Consider the following 14,496-nt stretch of genomic DNA (forward strand, 5'->3'; position numbering starts at 1 on the left):
GTCTCCTCGCCGTCATTTATCCAGGGCTGTTGCTGTTGTTGTTGTTGTTGTTGTTGTTGTTGTTGTTGTTGTTGTTGTTGTTGTTGTTGTGCGCCGGCAGACACACAACTCTCCCTCAGCACTTCCTCAGTGTTAGTCCACACAGCAGATCCAGCAGATTGACTCTCAGCATCGCTCACAGGAAGAGCAACTCATATTAATGTGTATTTAAATTTTATTAGTTAAAAGTGAGACAATTCATCCACAACAGACCTCAGTTTATCCATTCAGCTTCATTACGAAACGACAAAACTCAAAAACTTCATTTCTTAAAGACTTAGTTTGACACTTTCGACTTTTAGACCTAAGCAGTCATTAGCTTAGCTTAGCTTAGCTTAGCTTAGCTTAGTTTAGCTTAGCTTAGCTTGAGCTCTGGACTGGAGGTTGTCAGACAAATAGTTCTTCAACAACTACAACTTGTTACTTATATGAAGACACATGAAACCTGCAGACTCAGACCTCGTGCAGCTCTTGAATACGATCAATATCAGAAGAGAAGCTCATGACTGATTTTACTTCCACATATTGGTATTAAAATAATAAACCGAGAACCGAGAATCTTCCTCCTCTCGTCATAAAGAAAATAAATGTAAATATCAATATATTAAACTATTAAGATAAAAAGAGATTTGAGAGTTTCGTTTTTCCACCCATTAATTTAGTGCGTTAATTTCCTGTGTTTCCCCCAGTGTGGGCTGGAGTTCTTTTAAATGTGCCGTGTCATTTTACCCTAAAATGTCTCTTTGTACAAGCAAACTGTAGAAATCTGTCTTTTACATTTTCACAAAAGAAGCAAAATTCAAACTTTAAAAACATCACAGAGCAAATCCAGTCAAAAAAAATAAAAAATCTCCAGCAATCTCCAGAAAAACACAAAAGAAATGTGCCAGGATCATTTCTTATCTGAGTCAGTGTCTCGTTTAGTGAAATGAAAAGTGTTGCCTCATTCAATAGATACAGGTCGAGTTATAACAGAAAAAAAATGCAGGAAATGTGAAGATTATGTCAGAGCTTTAGAGAAAGAAGTGTCACTAAAAACTACAATGTTTGTCTGCAAACTGACAAACTGTGAAACGTGGCGACCGTCCCGTCGTAGTCCGACCAGCTCCACCACAAACCATCTCAGTAAATTATAATTAATAATATGATAATTATATAATTAAAATTAAGAAACCTGTAGGATCTGAACTGTAACGTGACAGCTTGACTTTTAGTGACGTGCCAGTGTCAGGAGTCACCAACAAGCAGCTAAAGAACTAAACTGAAACACTGGGTGTAAATAAACATCATGAAACTGACGGGGGCAGTTTCACCCTGTGAGACGTCAACGTGAAGGGACGGCTTCTGTTGGTTATAATCTGCCTCATGATGGGTTGTTCAGAGAGAGAAGAGGGAGAAAAAAAGGGGGGAAATAATGACGATAATGAAAATGATATTAGAAGGAACAAAAGTAGCAGCGTTTTACCATCGAGCTCCATCACGGGTTAGAGCAGGAAACAGTGTGAAACTGTCTCCAATGACGACAGTGCAGCTGTGAAAACTGATTTAATACCACTGATGTCATCCCTCCTACGTGTGTGTGTGTGTGTGTGTGTGTGTGTGTGTGTGTGTGTGTGTGTGTGTGTGTGTGTGTGTGTGTGTAAAGGGGGGGGGTCATATTTAGGTATGATTTACTGTTTTCATTTTTCACTTCCAACAAAACCAAATTGTTTATGGGCAATTAAATCCCAAAGTCTTCAAAGACGTCAGCAGGCCTGCATGATTTTTGGTGAAAAGTCTGTGTGTGTGTGTGTGTGTGTGTGTGTGTGTGTGTGTGTGTGTGTGTGTGTGTGTGTTGATCCAGAAAAAAAAAAAAGACGACATTTGGGAAAAACAGAAAAAGAGATGAAAAGTTAATGACACGTGAATGAAAAATGGAAAAGCTCATGAAGAGAAGAGAAACAGCGCTAATGAATTTTACAGTGTGTGTGTGTGTGTGTGTGTGTGTGTGTGTGTGTGTGTGTGCGTGCGGGCGCACGCTATAATGCTGACGTGTTTAACTCCGGATGTTCCTCATGTTTGAGAGTCAGTGAATGTTACAGGAGTCACTAGTTGTGTGGCAACTGAGCTTTGACTCTTTTATCCAAAGACACACACACACACACACACACAAACAGGAACTAATAAGAGTTTGTAAAAACAGCAGCAGATGATCTGTCGTCATCTGAGTCTCTTCTCTCTGCCTCAGATCAGATCAGCTGTTTCCATGTGTTTCCGTGTGTGTGTGTGTGTGTGTGTGTGTGTGTGTGTGTGTGTGTGTGTGTTGTTGTTGTTGTTGTGTGGTGCAGTGTTTTGTGTGTGTAGTGATCTCACTTTGTGTGTGTTTGTGTGTGTGTAGATCGCGGTCGATCAGCGGAGCGTCCTCCGGTCTGTCCACCAGTCCTCTCAGCAGCCCCCGGGTAAGTGTCCGTCTCTCCCACGCACTGATTGGTTTTCCCACAATGCACTTCACTGGCCTGGCTCTGCTGGCTGTCCTTCACTTCAGCCTCTCATCGGCAGCTCATGCTCTCCACTGTGGACTTCATCATCAGCCTGTGTGACGTACAGTAGAGCCTCAGTCAGGTCGAGTCCATCTTTATCCAGACGCTACAGAAACACCTGCAGAGAAACAGGAGAGAGTTAAATATAGAGTCACAACAGGTGAGGTAATGTAGGAGTTAAAGAGACATTTATTTCAGTGAAGACAGTAATGATAAGCAATATTCTAAAAGTCTTTTAATAAATATATAATAACAGAGTGAAAATAAAAGGTCTAAAATATAAATATATATGTATAAAAGAATAAACACTTCTGCACAAATGATTATAATCATCTAAAAACATTAAGACGTTAAATTTGAACTCTGTCTTATTAATCATAAGAGGTGAAAACTCTCAGGATGAAGCTAAGACAGTGACACCAGTGTCGACTCACACAGTTTATTCAGGTGGTGACGCTGCTCAATGTGTAATTATGAGAAATATCAAAGGTTGGATTCTCCTTTGATTTCCTGTGATGACATAACAGACATGTGCAGTGAGCGGCATTGTTATCAAGGCTGATGTTTCGCAGATTTTACCTGATGAAAATATAAACGCTCACAGAGCTGAGAGCGTCACAGGGTGAATCACCGGCCGCCGCTCGTCCTCTCATCAAGGTCGTGATGCGACCTGGCCGTGGCTCTGAGTCAGGCCCCCGCTGTACGTCACAGAGCTGCAGATGAGGGCGGGGGAACCGGATCTAGAGATTAATGCCCACACAGAGCAGCTTCTCAGAGGAGCTGAGGAATCCGTCCGTCACTCTCGGGAGGAAGAGCTCAGCAGAAAGGTTAACAGTGCAAATCAACCTGCAGCTCCTGCAGCCTCCGTCCGGAGCTGCAGTCTGAAGCTCCGCCCTCAGCAAGGACACAAGGCTGTGCATCATCAAACGCTCACTCTCCTTTTCATAATGAATGTGATTGTTTTATTCTTCCAGGCGCAGTATATTCTGCCTGTCTGAATGCAAAGTGAAGAAGAGGCAGATTTTAGTCTGTAGCTGCTGTTTCATTATGAACTGTTTAAAGAGTGATGAATGAAAGTCATCAGGCCTCATGCAAGAACTTTTTCCTAAACTTTTCTCAACCTTGTTTTGTCAGTGAGGTTTGATCGTACGAGTCGGATTCATCAGACTTCACACCCTCACTGTAAATCGCTTGTTTCAGCCTCCTGTTGGTGAGGAAGTGTGTTTGTGAGATTTAATCATAAGTTACTGGCAGTTCTGATTCTTCTGTGCTCAGATTTTATTCAAGAGTAAAAGGACGAATTTCAAACGAGCAGAGCTGTAATTCCTGGAATCAGCAGAGTGTCGGTGTCGGTGGTTACCTCAGCTGCCGTCGGCTTCTCGTCACAGAGACAGAACATGACATGGAGGTTTGTTCGGGCAAAGTTGTCCATGACTAAACCGCGAGGTGACAGTCGCAGAGACGGACGAGATCTTCTCCAGATATAAAACATGAAAATACTCTGATGCAGATAATAAATTGTGTCTGATATGTTTTGTTTTTTTTTGTTTACAAAAATCTAAAATCTATGAATATCCAAATATTGTTCATTTCAAAAGTTTAACTACTTCTCCCACGATTGGCTCCAGACTTCTTGTGATGTCACCGAATCCTGCAGGTTTGTCCAGGTGTTGAAGGAGATTTAAGATTTAAGAAACGTTGTCCCTTTAAGAGATAGAAGCTGTTTTCACTTTTCAAGCTCAAACACCAAAGTGAAGTAACAGTGATCGAAACAGATTTTTAATACAGAGTGAAACTTTAATTTTACATTTCAGTTTTTCATCTTTGACTTTATTCGACTGCGTCAACCCTCCGTGATGTTCGGCGCCTCGTCTGAACAATCCTCCGTCCTGTTTCCCAACATCTGCTTTCAGAGAAGCAGCAACTACAGCTTCTGTTAACTGACATGTTGTGTTTAAGTTCCTCAGTTAAAACAAGTGTTCCTCCCTCTGTACAAAGAGATCTGAACACGACTCGTACGATAAACCTGAACCTGTCACGAGAAAATTCCCTGAAAATCGTTTTTTATTTCTAAAGTGAATCTTTGTGTGAGCGGTTCTTGCATGAAGCCTGTAACACGATCTGCTAGAGAAGACAAGAGTGTGTAAGTTTGTGATTTTGGTGTTGAAACTCTTCCACACACACACACACACACGTTTCCTGCTCATTGACATGATACGAGAGCATCACCTCATGTTAATCAGTTGTCGTCATGAGAACGGACTGACGAGGTCTCTGTCTCCTCAGTGATCCGCTCATTCATTCCACAGCATTGTGCATCAGCACTGTGCATGCTCTCCGGCCGCTTTCCCAGGTGGAGGGTGAAGCTAAACCTGTTAGCTTTCGAGCTGGTTCACTTGGTGGTAATTAGGGATGCACCGATGTGTCGGACGGTAACCATAGATACGCCTCTGTCAACTCACGTCCTGGTGTGTAGGGAACGTAAAGAGTGAGTGCTGAAGGTAAATGTGATGCGTCACCTTCATTAAAGGTGGCGTCATGTAACTTCTGAAACGGCTGCATAATGCATCGTCTTTATTTTAATAATAGAAAATATATTTGACATTTTTCTTGAATTATTGAATCGTTTCGAAGAAAAACCTCAAGAATCAACATCAAAGATGGTTCATTTGTTTCCTGCCACATTTCTCAACTTTTCACCAAATTTCAAACAGATTTAGAAAATAGCTGTGTCTCTGAGTTGTGTTTTAAAAACCTGTTCAACAGACGGTCAAACAGTCTGTCGGTTCCTCTCGGTGAGTTTTAGTCTCGGTGCATCCCTACTGTTGTGTCATGAATGCTCCACTGCTGCCTCCTGATTGGCTGATCACGGTGCTAATCGCATGTTCTGTTTTCTTTCTTTCTTGCACTCTCACCACTTCCTGCCTGCTCCACCTCTCAACCTTTCTGCCACGCTCCTTTTTTTATTTTATTTTTTCTATTTTTTTGGGAATGGCCTGGCTGTGGCCTTGCTCTCTCATTGGCTGACCCTGCTGTCACGTCAAACGGTGCATGACCAATCGCAGCCCCATCGTCGGTTTTTCATCCCGCCCCAGTCCCCAGACCTGTGTCAGTCCCCCAACTGCAGCCCCACCCACTCCCCCGAGGTCCGCCTCAACGGGGTGGGGCCCCGCACGCCCAACTCCTACCAGCCAAAGATGGGGTCCCCCCTCATGCACCCTCGCACGCAGACCCTCCCCGCCAAGCCCAAAGTGTCCGAGAAGCCCCTGCAGACCACCAGGTCCAACCCGCTCCCCAACTCAGCCCAGACCCCCTCCACCCCCAAATCAGAGCCCTCCACGCCCTGCCAGTCTCTGGCTCCCTGCATCCCCAACAGCCCCCGGGTGAGACGCCACCCTCCCCTGACCGTCCCCCCAAAACTCTCCATCCCTCTCTCCCCCGTGCCTCCTATGTCTCCCCTCCGCCGCCACCACCTCCACCCTGACCACAACGGCAAATCTGTCCCCATCACGCAGGTGACCCCTCACCCCTCCCCAAGGGGGAGCCCTCTTCCCACCCCCAAAGGCACCCCAGTGCACACGCCCAAGGACAGCCCGGCTGGCACGCCCAGCCCAACGCCCCCGCCCAGCCCCTCCATCGGCGGCATGCCCTGGAGGACGCGCCTCAACTCCATCAAGAACAGCTTCCTGGGCTCGCCACGCTTCCACCGCAGGAAAATGCAAGGTAAGTGGGGGGAGGGAGGGCGGGGGGGGGGGCTGAGATTTAATGAGACTTTTGTTTATGGTTCATTCAGCTCATCAGTCTTATCTGTGTGATAATCGATTCAGCGCGGAGTGTTTGTGCAGCTGACTGTAGCTCAGGGGAATAAAAACACATCGTCTCTGCTGCTAATGGCTGAGCTCCGTTCACCTGCTGCAGCCTCGTCGTGACAAACAGCCGCCTCCGGCCACGTCATACACCAGATAACTACCTCATTACAGCGAGTGGGGGAAAAAAAACATTTCTTACTTTGCTGCGGTTTATCTCGTTTTCTTACAGCAGGAGCCGTGAACATGAACCGAACCACGATGAGTCCAAATCATTCACTCCGACACAGACGAACAGAAGAGACTTTATGTTTCTACAAGCAGGAAGTCGGAGGTTTATGTAGGAAAGAAATCACTCTGTGACCTTTGACGTCTGTTTGCATCCACAGTTCCCACCCAGGAGGACATGTCCAGCCTCACCCCAGACTCCTCTCCAGAGTGAGTAATGCACACCTGTGGATGTGTTTATTAAAACACATTTAAAATCCCATTCTTAGAAGAAAAAGGGAATTCGTGTCGTGTTTTGTACTATTGTAATTAAATTAGATGATACATTAATCAAAGGTTGTGTATGAACATTATTGTATAAATGTTTTAAACTCTCCTGTTTATCTTTTGAGATAAATGTGAAAATATCAGATGTTTCACTGAAATCGCAGCGGAAGTGTCTTTACATGAAGTTGTAGTCTAAATATTTACGCAAATACAAATCAAACTTTATATTGATTAACATGTGAAATATAAATTTGGTCCTCACACTGTCAATAGAAAATATGACTGAGTTTAATTTGTTCCGTAGTTGTTGCCTTTGGTGTTCAGTGTATAAACAAACATAGAGTTTCCGGCAGAATAAATCCACATTGTTGTGGAGAAACAGCTGATCTTGTCTGTTCTGTGTCGATGATGTCATCGCGTCTCCTCCTCGCAGACTGGCTAAGAAGTCGTGGTTCGGTAACTTCATCAACCTGGAGAAAGAGGAGCAGATCTTCATCGTGATCAGAGACAAACCTCTCAGCTCCATAAAGGCCGACATCGTCCACGCCTTCCTCTCTGTGAGTCTCTCCTCCTTTGTTCCTCTTCGTCATCCTTCATCTGCCTCTTCCTCTGTCCTCAGCTCACTTCACCGGCTTCACAGTTTGACACCGTTACAACAGTTTGAGCAAAAATCTGACAATTTTAATGAAAAATGTCTGATCACGAAAACAAAAGAGCTCATCAGCACCATCAAACTCCACCGGAGGGTAAATATATCTCCTGAGAAATTCAGAGTAAAGAAACAGTCAAATAAATATTTCTGTCTTTGTGTCTCACCCCTCACGTCAGCTCAGCTGTCAATCAAACACACACTGGCCCGCCCACTCTGAGGCTGGAGACTAAAGGAGCATTTCTGATGTTTCTGTTCTTTCTCTAATTCTATAAAACAATAGAAACGGTAATGTGTTGTAGCTGACGGTGGATGTGTGTGCAGTCAGAGACCGTGTTGTCACAGTCTGTTCACATCTGTGACGCGTTCACGTGAAGCACATCCAACACACCGTCTCCTTCTGCTGCTGTCTCCTTCCCTTACGTCCGTGCTGCATCTCAACTGATGCAGAAGTTGTTTGTCTGTGTTGCTGCTGACTCAGAGTCTGTTTACCGGCCAACACCACCTCCCTCCACCCCCTCCTCCCTCTCTCTCTCTCCCTCTCCCTCTCCCTCCCAGATTCCCAGTCTGAGCCACAGCGTCATCTCTCAGACCAGTTTCCGGGCGGAGTACAAGTCCACAGCCGGTCCAACGGTTTTCCAGAAGCCTGTGAAGTTCCAGGTGGACATCACCTACACCGAGAGCACCAGCGCCACCAAGGAGAACGGCATCTACTCCGTCACCTTCACCCTGCTCTCAGGTGAACACAGCACGCTGTTCATATATCTGATCACAGACCAGTAGACATGTTGAGCTGTTGATCTGCAGGTCAAAAGATGTGCAGGATAAAATCAGGATACATCTGGTGAAAGGGTTTCAGGTGTAACTGCTGAACTCTTAGTCAATTAATCAATTATTAATGGACAGATTTTTAATCAGGTGAAGCCAACACTTTACAAATTAAATAAAAACATCAGACACAGTATGAATACTCAAATGAAACACACACACACATAGTGCAGTATCAGTATTTTAACAGCGTAGTATCAGTATTTTTATAGTGCAGTATCAGTATTTTTACAGTGTAGTATAGGTAGTAAAACTGAAGTAAAGGATATAAGTACTTCCTCCTCAGGTCAGAGGTCACATGTTTGCTGATGTCACTCAGCAGGAAGTCTAATACAGGACTGTCACAGTGTTTCACTCTGTTGCCTGGATACTGATGATGTCATTAACATTAGAACCAAACCGTCCATCAGGTCCGAGCCGACGTTTCAAGCGTGTGGTGGAGACCATCCAGGCTCAGCTGCTCAGCTCCGACCAGCCCGGCGTCCAGCCGCAGATATCTGGTAAGTGGAGCCCCTCGCCACCCGCCCTCGACCACGCCTACACCCCCAGCCCTCCTCCTCTTCCTCCACGTCCTCACAGAACACCCCCCACCCCCCACCCGCACCCTGCCTCTCTCCCGGCATCCTGGCACTCTTCACAGCACAGCCACACCCGCGGCCCACCTCGGCTCGGACCGGCTCGGCTTGGCTCAGCTCAGCTCAGCACACTGCTTTTAGCACACAGCATCTCCACGTGCATGTCCCTGCCACATACCACCATGGCGTGCGCTCACACACACACACACACACACACACACACACACACACACAGGGCTGATTCTGTCACTTCTCCAGCAGCAGCAGCTCAGCCTCATCTGGAGTCTGACTCAGCAGAAACACAGACATTCGCTCAGAAGTTTACACATCTGTACACATCTATACACATCTGTACATGTGATCAGCTGTTACATCAGAGCACGCACAACTTTTATCTAAAGAGAAAGGTCTCAAGGTTTCAGAATACATTTGTGATGTTAGTGTATTTTCTCACATTAGTCACAGTGAACACGTGACCCCGTCAGGTCCTGACCCCCCTGATCTGACCTGGTCCGGTGTGTCGGGGCTGCCTATAGGGAGATGGATGGATTTAAAACTATGGAAGAAAAGAGAGAGTGATTGTTTGTTCTCCAGTTGTCTCTGTTAGTGTGACGCTGTAGTTCTCCTGTTGTTGTCTGTGGTTATTTACTTGATAATGGTCCCCTCTGGTGGTGAAGCAGAGTAACTACAACCCATCCACACACACACACACACACACACACACACACACACACACACACACACACACACACACACACACACACAGAGCTGCCTTTAGGACACAGATGTGTTACTGGGAGAAAACCAGTCACCTCCTCAGCTCCCACTACAGATACTGGATCTAGGTCCTGAAGTCCATAAACAGATTTCTTTTTCTTTTTTTACATACTGATCCACGTCCTGGTCTCTGATCTACGGAAGAGGATTAAAAATAAAAAAATCTGTGGAAAAAATCTGAATTCTGAGAAAAAAATAAAAACTTTTTTCCGCATGGCCCTAATCCTCTTCCGTACTGATCTCCCAGACAGACAGTGTTTCTAAAACAACAAATACAGCATCAAATGTGCTGCTAAAAGAAACAACAGAATCTGCCAGCGCAGTGAGATCATTTTAACTTTAATTAACGACTTGATGAGGCTGTGTGTTGTGGATAATATAGTCACGTCAGCTCTCTGTTCTGCTTCAGTCATTTGACATAATGTGTAAAGCTACATCACTTCCTGTGTTTCACAATTAAGTGTTTTGAATGTAAAGGAGGTAGCTGCAGGCTTTTATTGTGAAACAACCATAGGGAACGCTTGATTCAGCACCTGTTGAAGTAAAGTATCTTAAATTTAAGTTATTTCACAGAGGAAACAGGTCGTTATGACATCTGTGACGGAGGCTACCGTCCTCTCTGTGACACCTGAGCATGAACCTAAACCTGATCTCCACGAGACTTCGACTCTGGACCTGGACTGTGTCGTGAATCAGTCCCAGTAGCTGCTGCTCATTCATGTTTTGTGAATCACTGTCTGTCTGGACGAGCTCCAGCGCCAGGACTTTGACCTTTGACCCTCAACACCATCACTTCACACCACTGAACCAGTTGCACCAGTCTGACCAGTCACTGCCACAGATGGGAACTGTTATCAGGCGCTGTATGCACAACCTCAGTCACCCCCCCTCCCTCCTCCCACCATATAGATGTGCCAATAACCCACATCTCTACCTAGCTACCTCTCTCTCTCTCTCTCTCTCTCTCTCTCTCTCTCTCTCCATCAGTCCTATCCTCTCTCTCTCTCTCTCCCTCCATCAGTCCTATCCTCTCTCTCTCTCCCTCTCTCTCTCTCTCTCCCCCTCTGGCCTGCCTCTCCATGCCTCCTGCTTCTGGTCATCCACAGCTTCACTCTCACGCCACTCGGACAGACTGAATGACTCGCATGCTGAATGAACCGCCGACCCAGAACCATGCACACAGTCCGACTCAAACTGTGTGTGTGTGTGTGTGTGTGTGTGTGTGTGTGTGTGTGCGTGTGTGTGTGCGTGCGTGTGTGCGTGCGTGTGAGTGTGCATGTGAGTGTGCGTGTGCATGCTGATGGTTCTGGGTGAGCTGCCATTCACGCACTGAACTGAACGCATGCTCTATTTAACTGTGAGGAGCAAACAAACAGAGTGATTGATTGTGTTTGCAGTCTGCATAAAACCAGAGAATCTGCATGTGTTTGAAAACACCGAACAGCTGTACAGACATATGAACCTGATTACCTCTGTGAGTGTGTGTGAGTTAGCCTGTACGTGTGTGTGTTTGCACATGTGTAGACAGTGGCAGAGAAACGTCTGCCACAGTGAACGTTCAGCCCATTTCCGAGAGTCTCCTGGCTAACATTATTTTTCCTGTCATTAATTAAGTATTTATTTTTTAATTTAAAAGTATTTGCCAGGAAGAAAAACCATTAGCTATATACCATCAGCTGATTCCGGCCCCACACTGGCCCAAATGCCACTATCTGGATTCTAATTACAAGTCACAGACTGAGTTCAGATCTGTGATCAGCTGAAATTCTACAGGTTTTAGTGGCAGCTAACTTCATATGCTAACGCGACTAGCTCATCCACTTTCAGTCTTTTTGTTCCACCTTACACAACACAACACATCTGAATCTAACTGACTGAGATTCCTTCAACATAAAGGTTTAGTTGGTAAAAGTTCGTCTTTGACTTACCGGTGACCGGAACATAGAAAGTGTAAGATGATGATGATGATCATGAAAAACAGAAATATGTCAAAGGAGAGAAAATGAAACTCTGGAAAATGAGCTGAACATTCAAGTGTGTGGATTCATCCTTTGAACTGGTCCCGAGTAGACGTGCAGTGTTTTGAGCCAGTGTGCTGCTGATGTTTGACGTCAGCTGACTGTTGATGCGGCGCTGGGCCTGAGGGAGGCGGGTGGTGTTTCTGACACTGTGCTCTGCTCTCAGATGGCTCTCAGCGCTCCGCCTCTTTGCCCAGTAAATCTTCCAAGCGTGGTAAGACCCAGAGCGACCGGGAGCTCCCGGCAAAAACACCTTAACTCTGGCTTTTAACACACACTGGCCACGTCCTGGAGGCTGTCACCAACACAACCTGCACTAACACTGTGTGTGTGTGTGAGTGTGTGTGTGTGTGTGTGTGTGTGTGTGTGTGTGTGTGTGTGTGTGTGTGTGTGTGTGTGTGTGTGTGTGTGTGAGAGCTGAAAAAAATATATGTTCGTCTTAACAAGTCATTTCAGTGTGAAAAAATAAAATAAACTGTTCTGCTGCTTTATTTGGAAATCTTTTTACCTGTAGAATACATTAAGAAGAAAAGTGACAGAACCTGTAAAGGACAGACAGAAATATTATACTTATTGTTTTGTTGTTGTAGGATTCTTAGAGAAGCCAACATTTTGATATGGTGTTTTACACCTGAGAAGGAACCAAAGAAAGTTTCATCTTCTGCAGATATTCCATGACAGTCTGGACAGTAGTTATCTAGAGATGAGGAGGTACAGCTGTCTGCAAAAGTTTGATCATCCTGGCACATATACTCTGGTGATCCCACTTTGAAGCTCTCATACTTTCCTCTTCTTATGGATCAACACTTGAAATAAAACACAGAAGAAGATCTGTTTATGGTTTTAAGAACCAAAGACCATCTCAATGTAGTTTTACATCTCCTCTCTCAGGCTTCTCTCTGGAGCTCCAAGAGGATACGTCTTCAAGACAATAGGTTTAGGCCGATTTAGGCATGCTAGCGCATTTGATTTACTGGAAGGGCGGCGGCTATCTCAAGGCTCATGTCATATATGAAAATATCACAGTGGTACCGGACGTCATCAGAAAAATGTCAATTGATGTTATTTAATGATGTTAGCTAGCGTTAACTAGCAAGATAACCTTGCCTTCTGTCTTCTGTAGGCTAGCAGTCAGGTTGTTAGGAGTAAACATAAAATGGTGGATACATCGAAGTAAAAATGTCACTACTACAATACTATGACGTTTTTATACCTTACTATACTATGACTTTTATATGACTTACTATACTATGTCGTTTTTATGAATTTTATGCCTTATTGTACTATGACTTTTTATGCCTTACTACTATGACTTTTTATGCCTTACTACTATGACTTTTTCATGCCTTACTATACTACGCCTTTTCTTTGGCTTAGTATACTATGACTTTTTTTGCCTTATTATACTGACTCTATGACTTACTATAATATGACATTTTAATGCTTCACTATCCTATGACTTTATGTGTTATTACACTGTTACTTTATACCTTACTATACTTTGACATTTTTATGCCTTACTAAACTATCACTTTTTATTCCTTAGTTTACTATAATGTTTTTATGTCTTACTATACCATTACCTATGCCTTGCTATAGTATGACTTTTTTTNTTACTATACTATGACATTTTTATGCCTTACTATACTATGTCGTTTTTATGACTTTTTATGCCTTACTATACTATGACTTTTTATGCTTTACTATACTATGACTTTTCATGCCTTACTATACTATGACATTTTTAAGACTTTTTATGCCTTACTATACTATGACTTTTTTATGAGTTTCTATGCCTTACTATACTATGACTTTTCATGCCTTACTATACTGACTTTTTTATGACTTTTTATTCCTTACTATACTATGACTTTTTACTCCTTACTATACTGTCGTTTTTATGAATTTTAATGCCGTACTATACTATGACTTTTTTATGACTTTTTATGCCGTACTATACTATGACTTTTTTATGACTTTTTATGCCTTACTATACTATGACTTTTCATGCCTTACTATACTATGACTTTTTTATGACTTTTTATTCCTTACTATACTTTGACTTTTTTTGCCTTACTATACTATGTAGTTTTTATGACTTTTTAAGCCTTACTGTGCTATGACTTTTTTATGACTTTTCATGCCTTACTATACTATGACATTTTTATGCCTTACTATACTATGTCGTTTTTATGACTTTTTATGCCTTACTATACTATGACTTTTTATGCTTTACTATACTATGACTTTTCATGCCTTACTATACTATGACATTTTTAAGACTTTTTATGCCTTACTATACTATGACTTTTTTATGAGTTTCTATGCCTTACTATACTATGACTTTTCATGCCTTACTATACTGACTTTTTTATGACTTTTAATTCCTTACTATACTATGACTTTTTTTGCCTTACTATACTATGTCGTTTTTATGACTTTTTATGCCGTACTATACTATGACTTTTTTAGGACTTCTTATGCCTTACTATACTATGACTTTTTATGCCTTACTATACTATGACTTTTTACTCCTTACTATACTATGTCGTTTTTATGACTTTTTATGCCTTACTATACTGTAACTTTTTATGCCTTACTATACTATGTCGTTTTTATGACTTTTTATGCCTTACTATACTGTGACTTTTTATGCCTTACTATACTATGACTTTTTACTCCTTACTATACTATGTCGTTTTTATGACTTTTTATGCCGTACTATACTGTGACTTTTTTATGACTTTTTAAGCCTTACTGTACTGTCGTTTTTATGACTTTTTATGCCTT

At 43.2% G+C, this 14,496-nt stretch overlaps 1 protein-coding gene across 1 annotated transcript in view; it reads left to right on the top strand.

Moving 5' to 3' along the window:
• LOC111225357 (serine/threonine-protein kinase BRSK2) overlaps positions 1-14,496 on the top strand; it is a 132,108-nt gene that overhangs the window by 106,487 nt on the left and 11,125 nt on the right. Inside the window, exons 13-18 of the mRNA XM_022750175.1 lie at positions 2,417-2,477; positions 6,074-6,281; positions 6,754-6,802; positions 7,293-7,416; positions 8,067-8,247; positions 8,747-8,836. Of these exons, the coding sequence (XP_022605896.1) occupies positions 2,417-2,477; positions 6,074-6,281; positions 6,754-6,802; positions 7,293-7,416; positions 8,067-8,247; positions 8,747-8,836 (713 nt within the window). The remainder of the gene's footprint in view (positions 1-2,416; positions 2,478-6,073; positions 6,282-6,753; positions 6,803-7,292; positions 7,417-8,066; positions 8,248-8,746; positions 8,837-14,496) is intronic.

Source organism: Seriola dumerili, unplaced genomic scaffold, assembly GCF_002260705.1.
Source record: "Seriola dumerili isolate Sdu_G_001 unplaced genomic scaffold, Sdu_1.0 BDQW01000012.1, whole genome shotgun sequence".
NCBI classification, from domain to species: domain Eukaryota; kingdom Metazoa; phylum Chordata; class Actinopteri; order Carangiformes; family Carangidae; genus Seriola; species Seriola dumerili.